This window comes from Amaranthus tricolor, chromosome 2, assembly GCF_026212465.1.
Source record: "Amaranthus tricolor cultivar Red isolate AtriRed21 chromosome 2, ASM2621246v1, whole genome shotgun sequence".
Lineage (NCBI taxonomy): Eukaryota > Viridiplantae > Streptophyta > Magnoliopsida > Caryophyllales > Amaranthaceae > Amaranthus > Amaranthus tricolor.
This window is the reverse complement of record NC_080048.1, coordinates 9,085,664-9,100,815: the sequence shown is the minus strand read 5'-3', so window position 1 is coordinate 9,100,815 and position 15,152 is coordinate 9,085,664. Positions and strand designations below refer to the sequence as shown.

The window sequence follows — 15,152 nt, the reverse complement described above, 5'->3', positions numbered from 1 at the left end:
TTGAACAATTGTAGTTAAGATTTATTTAAGTGATTAAATTTGAAATAGAAAGGAAAGTTAGTATTTGTTTTATATTTAATTTTGCAAGGTAAGGGGAGAGGAGAGAAAGGGGTGGCAGTGGTATGGGAAAAGGGAGTGTGGAGAGAGGGTGGAGACATAGTAGGTTGTTGGATGGGGGAGGGTTGTCGTACGTTGAGGAAGGTTTTTTTTTTTTTGTTTTTTTACTTTTTTTTATTCTAAAAATCATTTTTTATTTCGTTTTTCTGTTAGAATATATTTTAGTTTCTTTTTAATTCCAAAAATTAGCAATCAATAATAATTAGATACGTGAGGTGAAGAAAATTGATAGATCATTCATTAAAAAAGGCATGCAAATTCGGACCTTAGTAAAATAAATAAAACATCAAACTTTTAAAATTTTAAAAGAGAATCACTAAGATCGAATCTTTTGCATTATCCATAATACCCTCTCGATGATAAAAAATTGGAAAAATTTATTTAGAATAATCTAAATTTTTTAATGATTTTTCTACAATAATTTCGCCTATTGATTAATCATAAATAATCCCAACTTTAAAGATATTTTCCTTGAGTAAACTTGGATAATCCGATAGCTTGCTATAGTTAGTAATTCACCAAAAAAAATAAACCGAAAATTAATATAAAATAGAAGAAAATTTTTGAAAATTTACATAAAATTCCAACAATTAAAAAAAATCATTTTTTTTACATTGTTTTTAATATTTTTTGTTATTTTATTTTAATTTATCCTTTTTAAAAATAAAATTTACTATAGCAAAGTATCCAGTTACCAAGCATATTCAAGTTTAATCAATAGATGAATTATTGTAAAAAAAAATCATGAAAAAGATTGGATTGTTATAGGTCCAACAAAATTTCATGCATAAGGGGCATGAGTATAATAAGGAACTTGAAGAAACGCAAAAGACCTGAACTCCTCTGCGAACCACTGCTGCCTACCAGCCAGCCATGCAGTCCACCCGCCTTGCTCAGCCGATCCAGTAGCACCAACTCCGCCGCCATTAAGCCACAACTAACCTCTTCAAGCCGCGTTCTCTTGAACTTTTAATTAAGAGGTTAAGGTTCAAATCCATCTACCACAAATTTTTTTTGGCTTTTCTGAATTTGATAATAAAGCACCTTTTGGCCCTGGCACACGACACACCCCTCTGTAATTCCCTTTTTTTTTTTTGTGAAAAAACACCAGCCTTCTTCCTTCTCATTTCCTCACCTATTTTCCAATTTCAAAAACTAGTAAAAACTTTACTTCCCTACCATTTTCACGAACCAGCGTGATTGAGAAGCCGAACAGGACATCAATCAGGGGCGCCGGTCGTGGTAATCTTGACTCAGCAGCAACCGGGCACCGGCGGCAAGCCCTTCACTGGCGGCAATCAGTGGACTAGGTAAATAAATTAGGGCTTTTATGTTTCTCCTTTTTAATTCTTAATTGTATTTGTTTATCTTTAATCTATTTGTTTATGAGTTTATGAAATTATCTATTTGTTTAAAAATTAGGGTTTTTATAATTTATATGTTTATCTATTTAGATAAAGTATGGTTTTTAGTTTTATAATTTTCTTAGTAGTGCTTAGGTGAAATTAGGGCTTTTAAAAAGTTAGGGTTTTTATTATTTACCTAATTAGTAATTACCTATTTAGCAAATAGCAATTGACAATTGTGATTAATTATTTAGATAGTTTAAACTTTAAAGGTTGTATAATTGTGATTAATTAGTTATTTGTATTTTAGTAATTTAGTTTGATAGTTCAATCTTGAATTTGTGATTAATGATTGTATGAAAACTCGACGTAGACAATTACCTTAATCAATTGTTGTTTAATATAATTTTTTAATGCAATTGATTTAATCTTTTTTTTATTTTAATTATCGACATCCCTCGTCTATTTTTCTGGTTTCGCCCCTGCTACCAGCCAGCCACGCAGTCCACCCGCCTTGCTCATCCAGTCACACCAACTCCGCCGCCATTGAGCCACAACTAACCTCTTCAAACCGCGTTCCCTTGTTAGCACTTTAATCCTATTAGGTATGCATACCCACTGAAAATGATTTAATATCTTATAGTTTCATTGTAGGTGTTTTAATTTTTAACTAATTTTATTAAATTTCTTAGAATTGGATGAATTTGACAGGATTTTAATTTCTAGTTGACATTATTAAATTCCTTTGAATCGTATGAACTTGATAAATTTTGATTTAGATGAACTTTGCGGACAGGGGCGGACCCAATGTGTGGTGGGGCTGCATATGCAACCCCATTGAAAAAAATAAAATTTCAAGAAAGTAGCTCTTGGGTCTCGAACCCATGACCTTTTGGTAAGCATAAGTACTACCAATAGGCTACAACACTCACATGTGATAATTTATAATTTTAACTTTATTAATATTTAATGAGAGTAATTAATGAATTAAAGAAAGGAAATTTTTGCCTATTCAATTTCCCTCTAATTGCTGTTTTGTGAATCTTGCCTAATACGGTTCTTCCTCCGACAGTCACGGCAAACAACATTGTCACATTCCAACTTCCGCTCTGTTGCCTATCCAGTACCCGCTGCCGGCCTGCAACCTGCTGTTTCTGACCGTGGAGGCGTGGCTCGGTGACTGACACAGTGACGCTGCCGCGGTGCCGCCTGGGGACCTGGGACGTCTGCTGTTTCTGACTTCTGAGTATAATTCTAACATTCCAAGTTCATCATTGATTCATTTCCATTTGGGTATAATTCTATGATTATGAACAAATCAATTTTATATCATTATATGTGTAAATTACAATTTATGATTTGGCCATTTGGGTATTATACTATTATTTGTTGTAATTGTTTTGTGAATTTAAATTTTAATTTGCTTTGGCCTTTGGGTATAATACTATGTCAAAGTAAGTTTGATTTGGTTTTGGGTATAATTCTATGATAATTGATAAAGTAACTTTGATTTGGGTTCAATTTAATTTGTTTTTAATAATGATAAAATCAATTTTATTTGGGTATTATTTGTTGTAATTGTTTATGAATTAGAATTTCAATTTTCTTTAAATAATGATAATTTAAATTTTATTTATTTTCAATTATGATTTATGATAGTTCAATTTAGAATTAGAATTTGTATTTGTGTTTGTATATGATTTTAGTGATTGTTATTCATGAATAAAATTAAACAACATCATTTTAATTATAACTTTGATTAACTTATAAAGTATCAAGTTTATTTTATAATTTTGCTGTATTGATTTTAGGATGAAGTCATTAAAAGATTCAACTATTACAAATTTTTTTAACAATGAGAAAGCATGAAGAATCTATGGGAACTCCTTCTCAAACACCAAATTCATATCAAGAACCTATTCCAACTTCTATCCCAATTCCCACACTAATTAAAGAACCAATATTTACTTTATTAATGTTATAGTTTTTCAAGTTATGCTTTACTTGTTAATGAGAATCAAGGCGCTTTTATTAGGTTCGCAACCCCATGTTTCAAATCCTAGGTCCGCCACTGTTTGCGGAAGGAAGGGGCATCCGGGTAGGCCTGGACAACACTTTAATTTGTTCAAAAACCTAGTTGTATAGACTATATAGAACAAGAGAATAAGTTAGATGAGTTGTTATTTGTTAAGGTCTTAATAATGTTAACCCAGGCCGCCCAGGTTCAACCGTAGTCTATTCGGTCACCGGACCTGCTGGGTATAGGCTTACAACCGTGAGCCCGAGTCAGTTTGGTAATGTTTTTGAATAAATTAATTGAATAAGTGTAAATGGTTTTTTTGATTTGATTTGTTTGAATTTGTTTTCTTAATGGCAAATTTCTTTTTGATTGAATTTGTTTCAATTTGTTTTCTTTCAATTGGGTATTGTGTATATGTATATGATTTCTTATTTTCTTTTGATTTGATTTAACTGTAAATTAAGTATATGGGTATGTAAGTACTCTTGACTTGCAATTTGATACAATGGGTGTGTTTTATCATTTTTGATTTGATTAAAATAAAAAATGAATAGGTATTTGTAGAATAATAGTGAATTTAGATTGATTTTGAATGTTTAATTATTTAATAGTAGAATAAACTGTTTACTTATTTTGAGTTGTAACTTATTTGAAATGTTCTTTATAAAGTAATTATTTCAACATTTGTCAAAATGACATCATTTTCCTCACTTGGATACCATTAAAGGAAGATGTAGGGAACAAAACTAGAAATAAGAAGGATGAACTCCTTCACATTTTAAACTAAACAAATCCTTCCAACATTGGAAATTGGAAGGCAGCGCACTATTCTTCCCTCCCCTTCCTTACCCTTCCCTCCCTTATGAACCTTCCATTCCTTTCGAAAATGTTATCTAAACATAATGTTGGTGTGGTTTTACTATTTTAGACTTTGGCTACATTTCTCTTTCGATTTCTTTTTTTTTTTTTGTTGATTGAATGCATTTTCGTTGATTATTCAACTAAATCTGGTATTGAAATTTAGTTTGCCGAGCATAAAGTCAGCAATGGGAAAAGCTTCAAGGGACAAAAGGGTTTGTTCTTTTTCTTAATGTGAATTCTTTTTCCATTGAAATTCAGTTGTTATTTGGTCTTCTGCCTCGGAAGTTTCTGGTTTTACTAAAGCTAGCTCATTACAGGATATTTACTACAGAAAAGCAAAAGAAGAGGGATGGAGAGCTCGAAGTGCATTTAAGCTCCTCCAAATTGATGAGGAATTCAATATATTTGAAGGTATGTTGTGATCGTTGCTCATATGATGTACCTTTTATGTGCATCTGCTTGAAGTTTGTTATAAATCTTAGATTTTGATAAGAATTGATGGAATTTTCAGGGGTGAAGAGGGTGGTGGATCTTTGTGCAGCACCTGGTAGCTGGAGTCAGGTTTTTGTTTCTCAACTTTAGCATTTGTTCTACACCACTTTTGTTTCTTTAGTGCTCTTTGATTGATACAAGTAGTAGTGCAAGGATACCATTGTAGCAACTTCATATGCCGTCATTTTTTTTCCCCTTTAAAACGCAGATTATGTGAAACATGACATAACAATTTTTGAAAGGTAGCAATATGTTAAAAATCAATGTACACTCTAACTTATAGTTTAAATTGAAGATGAGATGTGCTCATCATTTCTAATTACATTTTCATGTCTCTAATGTGTATTTTTGTGCTTTTATATTATGAATGTGTGTTAATTCAAAACATTAAAAATTTTTGAGCTGATCACACTTTACGCACTAGGAGGTCTTATCTTTGAGTTTTGCTACTTAGGTTTTGAGTCGGAAGTTATATCTCCCTGCAAAGCTTTCACCTGATGCTAGGTATGTTTTCTTTTCTTAGTTTTAACATTATTAGGGATCATTCATATGGTTGTCTTAACTTTGTTCAAATTGGGAACAAGATGGTCTTAACTGCTTTATTTTGCCAATCTTAGCTTCTATTTCCTTCTAAATGAGACTGATTAATTTTTGAGGATATGTGTCAAATGTTCCAGGAGTTCCATCAATTATTTTGTGACCATATCTCGTGTGGTTGATACCTCGAATTTTAGATTGGCAATTTAAATTGGGAATTTAGGAGTTCCAGGATATGCGTCAAATCTTTGTGTCTTGGTTATCTTTTGATAGTCAATTCTATAAGATTGTTTTGAATTTTAGATTAAAGCCCATGCAATGCACAGTGAGTATATATTTTTCTTTGATATGTTCCCTGAACCTATATGTTTTGAAATGCATGCCAAATTTGCTTTATTACAATGTTATACTTAGATTGTGAGAATTTTTCTTAAATTCTTGTTTAGTCATCTTGAAGGAACCAAATGATAATGATTCATCTTTATATCATTTTTCTGCAGGGATATTGATCTTCCCCTTATAGTGGCTGTCGATTTGCAGCCAATGGCTCCAATAGAAGGAGTCATTGAAGTTCAGGGTGACATCACGAATGCTAGAACAGCTGAAGTGGTAAGGGTTTAAAATTTTCCATAGTATCATTATATGTGTGATTTAAATTTCACTTAATTTTTGATCTCTGTTTATAGTGAAGTACGAATTGTGAATTTTAATCCTTAAAGGATTGAAATTGTCGTCTATGTAAAGATTCAAGTTTTGGAGCTGCACTCTGGCTACCTTCCTGTCAAATTCAGTGATAGCTTTTCCTTGAATTTTTTTACCTGCGAACAAAATTTATTTACTGGTATGGTTTATGATGAGTGCCCGACATGTGCTGACAGTATATTGAATTCATTCTCTTTAAGTTGGTACTTTTAGGCTCGGCAAGTTTGAATGTTTGGTGCCAACTGCCAAGTGATCTCTAGGTTGTGTTAGAAGAGTTTACATTTGTAAAAATTTCTCTCACTAATTTGAATGGTTATGTTGAACATCATTATCGTGACATGGAATTACGGAAGTTTAATGTGCTTCTTGTCCCTTGGCATTTGTTGATATAGGTAGTCAAGCTAGAATGAGTTTTCATTACCATTTAGATTGATTTAAACTCTTTTGGAAAGGCTGTATAGAGGGAAACTTTGACTTATATCTTAGACATGGTAGCTTAATATGTCTCAATTTATTTTTTTGCCTGTTCTGTATGTATTTAGTTGATATTTCCTGTGTTTTTATAGTTGACACTGGATATATTATTACCAATCCCTGGAGTCATGGACCTTGTTTTTGTGTACTTTGAAGTTCAAATGAATTTTTTTTGGCTTCTATGGGAAGTTTTTTCTATGTAATTCTCTTATTATTTTTTAGGTCATTCGGCATTTTGATGGATGTAAGGCTGACTTGGTCGTTTGTGATGGTGCACCTGATGGTTAGCTAATTTCATAACTCACATGCATTACAACTCTATTAAGTGATATTTGTACCCTTATCAAATTTCGGCTTCTATAATGATTTTTTGTACAATATAATGGACTAGTAAAATTTAAAATGGCACATTGATTCATTACACTTCTTACTTACGTGAAGTTGTAGATGTTTTTTGTAATCAAGGGTTAATTGGAAACAACAGCTTTGTTATTACAAGATTACGTGCATTCAACCCTAGAATCCCGTCTAGGCGGGAACAACCTTCCAGTATGCCATTTAGGTAATGGCATGTCGTTGTATCAGGTTCCATTTTCTGTATTGAGTTTTATGTTAATACTGTTTTATTTGGCTATTTATGTTGATTTTTGTAGTCTTCTTGATTCACAGTTACTGGACTTCATGATATGGATGAGTTTGTTCAATCTCAGCTCATACTGGCAGTAAGTTTTTTTTCCTTCACCCCTGATTAACCACTGCTGCATACTTGTAAATATTTGGTAATGGTGAAAATGTGATTGCCTGTATTGACTTTACAATTTTTAGATTCAGTTATCCTCTTGTCTTGATATTTGCTATGTATACTTAGGGTTATTGGAATTGATAAGGCTTGCTTTATGTTTTGTATGAATGAAGAAAAGCAAGTCAAGCTGTATCATGAGCCTGGACTGTATTTATTTTCTCATTTCATAGTCATGAATGATATATGTAGACAACATTGATTAATCCAAGACGTAGTTGACTGATAGATTACACATAGTCAAGAGAGTTTATTCACATCAGCAGTGAGTGCATATTGAGCTCCAAAATAAGCAAGAGTCAGCTGTCATCGTATCCTACTTTTTACTATATTTCCATTGATTTTTGTGGATCTTCTTTTCCTCATATATTCTATTAGTGACTCATCTGTATCTTATAGAGTTACGATATCTTTAAATAAAGATTTATATGTTGCTTAAAGTTAATTGTTTGTCAATTATGAGACCATTAGAAGTGAAGCTACCTTAAATCTTCTAATACTTCCTATGGAATCTTACCTAGGGGCTTTCAGGTGCAACCTCCATTTCACCATGAAAATGTTGGAAGTAAATGTGACATGTACTATGAATATGTATCCCTTTATGTGTATTTTGTTTTTGTTTGTTTTTCATTGCGTTTTGTTATTGACTAATTGACTATCTTGGAATATTTTCCTTTAGGGTTTGACTATTGTTACTCACATATTGAGGAAAGGAGGGAAATTTATTGCAAAGATATTCCGTGGAAAAGACACAAGTCTCCTGTATTGCCAGGTGAATTTTGTAATTGTGATACTAAGATTTCTTATATGATTGTTTTCTTAGTGTTGCTCATGACTTGTGACGTTTGTAATCCAGGGTTTAAGCTACCACCTGTTTTACCTCAACTGCTAAAGAAATCTTTTGCTCTTTTGTTTTGTTCCTTCGTTTTACAATACCAATGTATCTGTCTTCTTCTGCTAAAGAGATTAATAATTGTTTCTTTGTCCTCTTTCTTAGTATAAAAAACGCCCGCTCTGGCCTATGTGTCTATGTTGACATGCTTCCAAGAAATTTGCATCTACTGAATCAACTTCTCTCTTTCTACCATCAACTTTTTCACTTTTTTTTTTTTGAAAATTAAGGTGAGGCTGCCAACTTTTCAAAGTTAGTGTTGCTTTTGGCGTCTTCTAGGTGAATCCAATGTAGGTATGGCATTTGGGAGTCGATATGGTGATTGTGTATGTTTTTAAAGGTAATTCCAGTGGTGATTGTATTTAGGAAAAATTACCGTAAATAATACAACCTTTTGTTAATTTCCCTACAATAATACTAACTATTGATTAACCATGAATAATACCAACTTAGGGAGGTATTTTCCTGGAATAATACCAACTTTAGTTTATTAACTAATTTACTAATTTTTTTATCTTATAATCACCTATGGTTTGATTTTTAACATGTTAGGGATTTTCTAGGAAAACACCCCTTTAAGTTGGTATTATTCATGGTTAATAAATAATTGGTATTATTATAGGGAAATTAACAAAAGGTTGTATTATTTACGGTAATTTTTCCTTGTATTTATGGTGACTTTGGTTTGGTGATTGCAAGGGTAAATTTTGGTATGGGGCTGCAATTGTATGGTGGTAGGTGAGGCTATCAACTAGGCGGGGTAGGTTGCTGAGGTGGCACTGCAAGGGAGAAGTTGCTCATGGTGGTGGTTAGTGCTGGTCTTGGTTGTTTCCATAGAGGCTGTTGATTTGTTAGGTGGTTGTTAAGTTTAATTTGTTGTGGATTAGGGAAGTATTAAAGAATTAAGTGGTTCAAGTTTTGTCTAAACAAAATTAGACACTAGAAAGTGAGACAAACAAAAAGAATCTCCCCAAATTGGAAAGTGAGACTCACAAAAAAGCGGAGGGAGTACTTGATTATCTCTATTGTGTATTGCAAATAAACCTCAATTTATCTCTATTCTCAACTTCTGTTATCTAATTTTTTTTCTAAAAATTTACGTTTGTACTACCTTGATTAATAATATGTGATAGGGTGAGCTTATTAACATTTTATATGCTCCCAAGAACTTCCTCTTTTACTTGGAGATTTGTGATTAATGGAAAAGTTTTCTTTTTAGTTTATTTACAGATGTATTATGTTATCTATCTTGGGGGAACATTTAATATATGGAGTACTATTAATTAATATATTATCACAATAGAAAACTGTGATTTCTTGCGTTCTTAAACAAAGAGCATTGATTTTCTTGTGTTTATTAATCTCTATATGACCAACACTCTTCCTAGCCTGTTGTGTCCGTAATTTTGCACTGTGCTGCCAACATCTCTCAGATCCTTTGTCCACTACTCTTCTGGACTAGGCTACATGCATTGATTTTCTTGTGTTTATTAATCTCTACATGACCAACACTCTACCTAGCCTGTCGCGTCCGTAATTTTGCGCTATGCTGCCAACATCTCCCAGATCCTTTGTCCACTACTCTTCTGGACTAGGCTACATTATACTTTCTACATCATTGTTAATTGCTACGCTACTAAAAAAAGCTCTAAAAGAGAAGAGCAGCAACTAGAAAACACCAAGTACTTAGTTTTATTTGCTTGCAACATTTGCATAGCTAACACTTCATTTTTTTTTCTACTTTTAAGACAAGTTGTTCAAGACGTTTGTATGACCAATTGACTATGTCACTGACTCACTGTGCTGCCAAATATTACAAATTGCACACTAGAGCTTCCAACACTTGTGTCTTATCCAATGCCTGCGAGTATGTGCAACATGATGGTTTTTTGCTTAGTTTTGTGATTGGTGGACTTCTCATTTCTTAAGTACTTTATTGTAAAAGATACATGTTAGTCTTTTTTTGAACATTTTTTGTACTACATTTTTTCCATTTACTTTGATATTCCAATTTTCTGAAATGTGGCCTTTGATTGTAATATGTGATGCATTCTTATGTGGTTTATCACATTGAAAGTGTGGCAACATCATGTATATTCATCTATATTGTGTGAATAGTGAAGATTAACAAGTATAAGGAATCATAAAGAAGACTTTTGTTCAATGATTATCCCATAATATGTTCACATAAGAACTTTATCAAAATTGTGGTCTGATCTCAGATTGTCTCTTTGCCTTATCTTATTCTGTTGCAGCTAAAACTTTTCTTCCCTAAAGTGACATTTGCAAAACCAAAAAGCAGCCGTAACTCTAGTATCGGTAAGCGAATATATATATTCCTTAGTTTTAGTATGATTTATCTGTTTCTGCATCTGTTTGGAGATTTGATTTTTTCTTTCTGCAACATGGAAAATTTTAATTCACTTTATTCCTCGTTCATTTTTGTCAAATCGGCATCTTCAATCCTACTGTATATCAGTATACGTAGCACCTCCACTAAGCAAATAGAGGTACATCGATATTGATAATTGTGAGTTATTAGTACTAAACACTTACACTTTGTTTGGATGGAGGGAAAGTTAGGGGAGAGATTTGGAGAGACTATCTTTTGTTTGGATAAAAATGGGGAGAGATGAATGGGGTCGTCATTCAACCCTAGAGTCAAAGATACAATTTATAAACAGAAAATAACGAAAACTTAATTTAGGGTAGTCCAGATTGAACACAGGGAGTGGCAATTTTCTAACGTAAATTCAAATGGATAAGATGCTATGACATGCTGGGCGTACAAAGATATGAATGAAAGACACATAGTGACTCTAAATGGAGATTAACACGAAAGAACAAATCTAGAATATACAAATCAACCAAGTTATCATTAATATCATTGTAGGATTAGTCAATAGAAATATTGACGATCTCAGAAACAATTAAAATAAAATCTAACTATACCAAAAACTAAATTGTGATTTGGACAACTTTGCGATTTCATTAACTCATCTGAGATTAATCAAACATTAGTTCTTAGTCGGTCATTAGGGAATTCTAATGAACTACTTATTGGTCACGGTCTCACGGAGATCTCCATGAGGAATTAATAGCAATTAAAACCAGTACGTTGTAGATAACTTTAAATCATATTTAAATCCAACAATCTTATTCAATCATTGTGTAACCCTTACAGTTTTCACCTTTTAAATCCTAATAAAGATCTAAAATATAATATAAATTAAGAACAAAATAATAATAACAAAAAAGTCATATTATTGAATGTAATAAATAGAAACCTTTGCAGGTGTCAATCCCTAGAAAAAGGTTTGAAGAAAATGAGGTGACACAAGGGGTACTAAACCTTAGTATAAATCTGGATAATCTCCTGACTAGGCACAATACCTGACGGGTATTGGCATACCCGATCTGGTATGTACATAAATTGCGTACTTGATTAGTTCAAACTAGCTAGCATATTCGGTCTGGTATTGGGAAAACCCAATAGGGTCTTGGAAGGCTTTGCTCGACTGAGTATTGGTGAAATATGGTCTGTCTTCGTGACTCAGAGCTTCCTCCTTAGTTTAGGTGTGATATCCGATCGAGTTTGGGCTACTTTTAGCTTATATTTCTCCTTACCTTTCCAGCATTTACGAACAGATGGAGACAAAAATAACTCCTAACAAACGTAAAATGCAATGTATAGAATAAAAAGCATGGAAATACACAATTTAAGTAACAATTTGGAGTAATTAAAATGTAATATTTGGTGCAATCAAGAGGGAGGAATTTGAAGGAATATTAATGGATAATCATGAGTGTAAAATTTGGAATAGAGGTTGGAAAAACTCAAGATTGTTGGCTTGGTAACTTGACCGATCCCTATCCCTTGCAATTTACATGCATATTCTTTTTTAATATTCTAGTCATTATGCAATACATCACCAGCAAAATTTTATGTAATGCTCATATTCAAGTAATTAAGGAGTGAGGAAGGCAAATGATATTCCTTCCAAACCTTTCTAACATCAGAAATATCTTGTTTATTAGAAATAGAAAGGCATCAATCCTTTCCAATTCCCTCCCTTCTTTTCCTTCTTAACTCAACTTCTTTCGCTTCCATGTTTTATTTTTTATCCTTCAAATATATTTTGTTCCTATTCCCTCCGATTCCCTCCCTTCCTTTCCCTCTTAAATTTCAATCCATACAATATGTTAAAGTAATGTATAATCAGTCCGTATGGTATGCCTTGATTTTTTTCCCCACCTTGTGATTTTCTAATGCTCAAGACATCATAAAAAAAATAGTTTTTTGACATAATGTTTTTTGCAGAGGCATTTGTAGTTTGTGAGGGTTACTCTACTCCTGAAGGGTTCAGTGAGAAGGATTTATATCGTCTTCTGAAGGAGGTTGGTAGTCCCTCTGGAGCAGATGATTTGGGTAAGCAGTTTTTGCTTGTATCTTTTGACCTCTAGGTCTTTGTTGAACGAGTTATATGCTTAGATGCTGCAACACTCTGAAACATAATCACCCACATTGACATCCAACTGCATTGGATCTTATTTATCAAATATATTTTTACAAGTATATGACTGTTCAATTGCATATGGATGAATCTACATGTTTTTTTGTCGTCGAAATCTTTCCTGACACGACTCAGATCAGTGCGATCTACTACATAATATTCGCTTCATCTGTGCTTAATTTACTCACGTAGCACAACATGTGAGCAATTTCAGTTGCGATGGGACCAAAGAAAATACTTTGATGGATAGAAGATGTGAGATTTTCAAAAAGCATTTAGATCATTACTTAATCTGAGGGAGTAAATGTTGTAGGCTTGTAGCCTTGAGTTGTGGACTCAATACAGATGTAATACATAAGTGCACTGTGCACATTCCATTGACCACTGATATTGTCTTATTGCTTTCGAATTAGTAATTTAGAAAATTCTAATTCTTAGTCTATTCCTTTACATTAAGAGCTGGTAATTTCAATCCAAAACCCTTCAAGACCTATACTCATGGCCAGTTTCATTACTATCCCTGTACCTAACACTTTTCTCCTGTCAGTTGTCGGTGCCTAGGTAACCCCTTAGTTATATCAACATCGATTTAGCCATGAGTCGTGGAATGATTGATCATTGATCTCTATTCCCCAACATCTTTATTGGGATCTCTTTTATTATCTATATAGGAGATTGATTAATTTTCATGCCTGCTAAAAATAGGAGACTCTTGAGAATCGGATTTTGTCTCTCTGGAGTATGTAGCACTTTCCCTATGTGCAACCTGAGTTCAATTCTCGTTGCGTGCCTCCCCAGCCCCCTCCCCCTCCCTGTACCTCCAAAAAAAATAGGAGTCTCCTTATGTGAAGCGTCTTTTGTAGACTTATTTTTTCCACCGCCTCCTGCACTTCATCGCACTTCTTAGTCTTTCTAGTGAAATCCGAGCTTATATTTTTGTGATTTATCTTATTTAATCTCTTTAAATTTATGATAGTAGTACTGGTTGATGACTCTAATTGATGTTTCCTTCTGGGTATTGAGTGAACAGACTGCAGCAGTGCATGGTTAGAAGGACCAAATAAAATATATATTCCATTTTTGGCTTGTGGAGATCTTAGTGGATATGACTCGGATCGATCGTACCCCTTACCCCAAGTTGCTGAAGGGGCTTACAAGAGCTTGGACCCTGTGCAACCTCCCATTGCTCCTCCTTATAAAAGGGCACTGGAGCTCAAGAAAGCTGCAAATCAAGGCGTTCGACAACTTTAAAACCTTTCCTTTGATTCTTGTTGATGCAAAATTCAAATTTATTCTAGTTTTCTCCAATTGATTAAGAATTTTTATTTTTAATTTAAATCTTTAAACTGGTTAGTTGATCATCATTGGGTTGATAACTTTTTTGCTATACAATATTAGAGTTATTTATCATTAGTTGGGTCTGTTTGGCAAAGAACTATTAGTCGGTTGTTGGTTTCACTAGTTATAAGTATTAGTTAATAAGTCAATTGTTTAAACTAGTTGTTAAAGCTAACTATTATGGAGATATTTAGTAAAATCATTTGTTGGTTGTTGGTTGTATATTGAAGAAAAAACACGAAGTTAAGTCATTGAAAAAGCTACTATGAGTAGCTTTTGATTTTGATTTAAAAATCGGCTATTTGGTTTGCTTAAAAATAATTTACGAAATATATTTTTAATTGCTTGACCATTCATAAAGTCAAAAGTTAATTAAAATGCTAAGAAAAATACTAATTGATATACACTACTATTATTTACTAATTCTGTCTCCTTGAATTTAACACTTCAAATTTATGTGTTTTTTAGGTTTGGCATATATTATATTTTGGTTTGTCTCTGATTTTAACATCAAACCCTGTTAGTTTTTACATTTTACCACCGACATTCTGAGCTTTTCTCATAAAATCACAATTGCCTCCAATTAGTGATCCTCTATGTGCTTTGTGTTAAGGAAAATATATATGGTTCCAGAATTGGAATTTAACAAATATAGGCAAGATTTCTGAGTAGAAGAACAAATTAAAAGTTGTTAAATATCAAATTCTTGTAAGTTTTGAAATATTGTTTTTGGATTACAAGTTTGGCCGAGGAAAAGAGATAAGGCTATGTGAAAATTGTATTTAGAGCATTTTTTAAAAAGTGATATTTATTTTTCAATTAATACAAGATGAAGGATTCACTAAAGGAAATTTTTTTAAATGTACATAGATGAAAATTTACTTGTTTTGCAATCATATGAGTGATTTAAAAAGAATTTAACCCATCAACTTCAAGCCTTAAAACATTTAATTTAAGACTTCAAATGTAAGTTTTTCCACAACTTAAAAGCTTCAAACTACCTATTTTAACTCTTAAAACACTCACTTTAAGACTAAAAATGTCAATTTTAATTCTTAAA

General features: G+C 32.7%; 1 protein-coding gene across 4 annotated transcripts; it reads left to right on the top strand.

Moving 5' to 3' along the window:
- The first annotated feature begins 924 nt into the window (after window positions 1-924).
- Window positions 925-14,314, top strand: LOC130805338 (putative tRNA (cytidine(32)/guanosine(34)-2'-O)-methyltransferase). Of its 4 annotated transcripts, none has more exons than XM_057670096.1 (14): window positions 925-1,427; window positions 1,956-2,068; window positions 2,536-2,709; window positions 4,508-4,556; window positions 4,662-4,755; window positions 4,856-4,905; window positions 5,291-5,340; window positions 5,874-5,982; window positions 6,772-6,832; window positions 7,219-7,271; window positions 8,028-8,120; window positions 10,496-10,559; window positions 12,562-12,669; window positions 13,785-14,314. In XM_057670096.1, exons 4-14 carry the CDS (start codon window positions 4,530-4,532, stop codon window positions 14,003-14,005), a joined length of 930 nt encoding a protein of 309 aa, XP_057526079.1. In that variant the 5' UTR covers window positions 925-1,427; window positions 1,956-2,068; window positions 2,536-2,709; window positions 4,508-4,529; the 3' UTR covers window positions 14,006-14,314. The 4 variants fall into 4 exon arrangements, with proteins under 4 accessions (XP_057526079.1, XP_057526076.1, XP_057526077.1 ...); XM_057670093.1 differs by having other exon boundaries at window positions 935-1,427; window positions 2,536-2,756; XM_057670094.1 differs by lacking the exon at window positions 1,956-2,068 and having other exon boundaries at window positions 935-1,427; window positions 2,536-2,756.
- The last annotated feature ends 838 nt before the right edge of the window (window positions 14,315-15,152 follow it).

What these genes read in the sequence shown, in the direction of transcription:
- LOC130805338 (XM_057670096.1), top strand. Translation starts at nt 4,530, where the DNA reads ATGGGAAAAGCTTCAAGGGACAAAAGG. An exon ending in TTGTGATGGTGCACCTGATG is followed by an intron (nt 6,833 to 7,218) that starts GTTAGCTAATTT and finishes CTTGATTCACAG; the next exon opens with TTACTGGACTTCATGATATG. An exon ending in CAGCCGTAACTCTAGTATCG is followed by an intron (nt 10,560 to 12,561) that starts GTAAGCGAATAT and finishes TGTTTTTTGCAG; the next exon opens with AGGCATTTGTAGTTTGTGAG.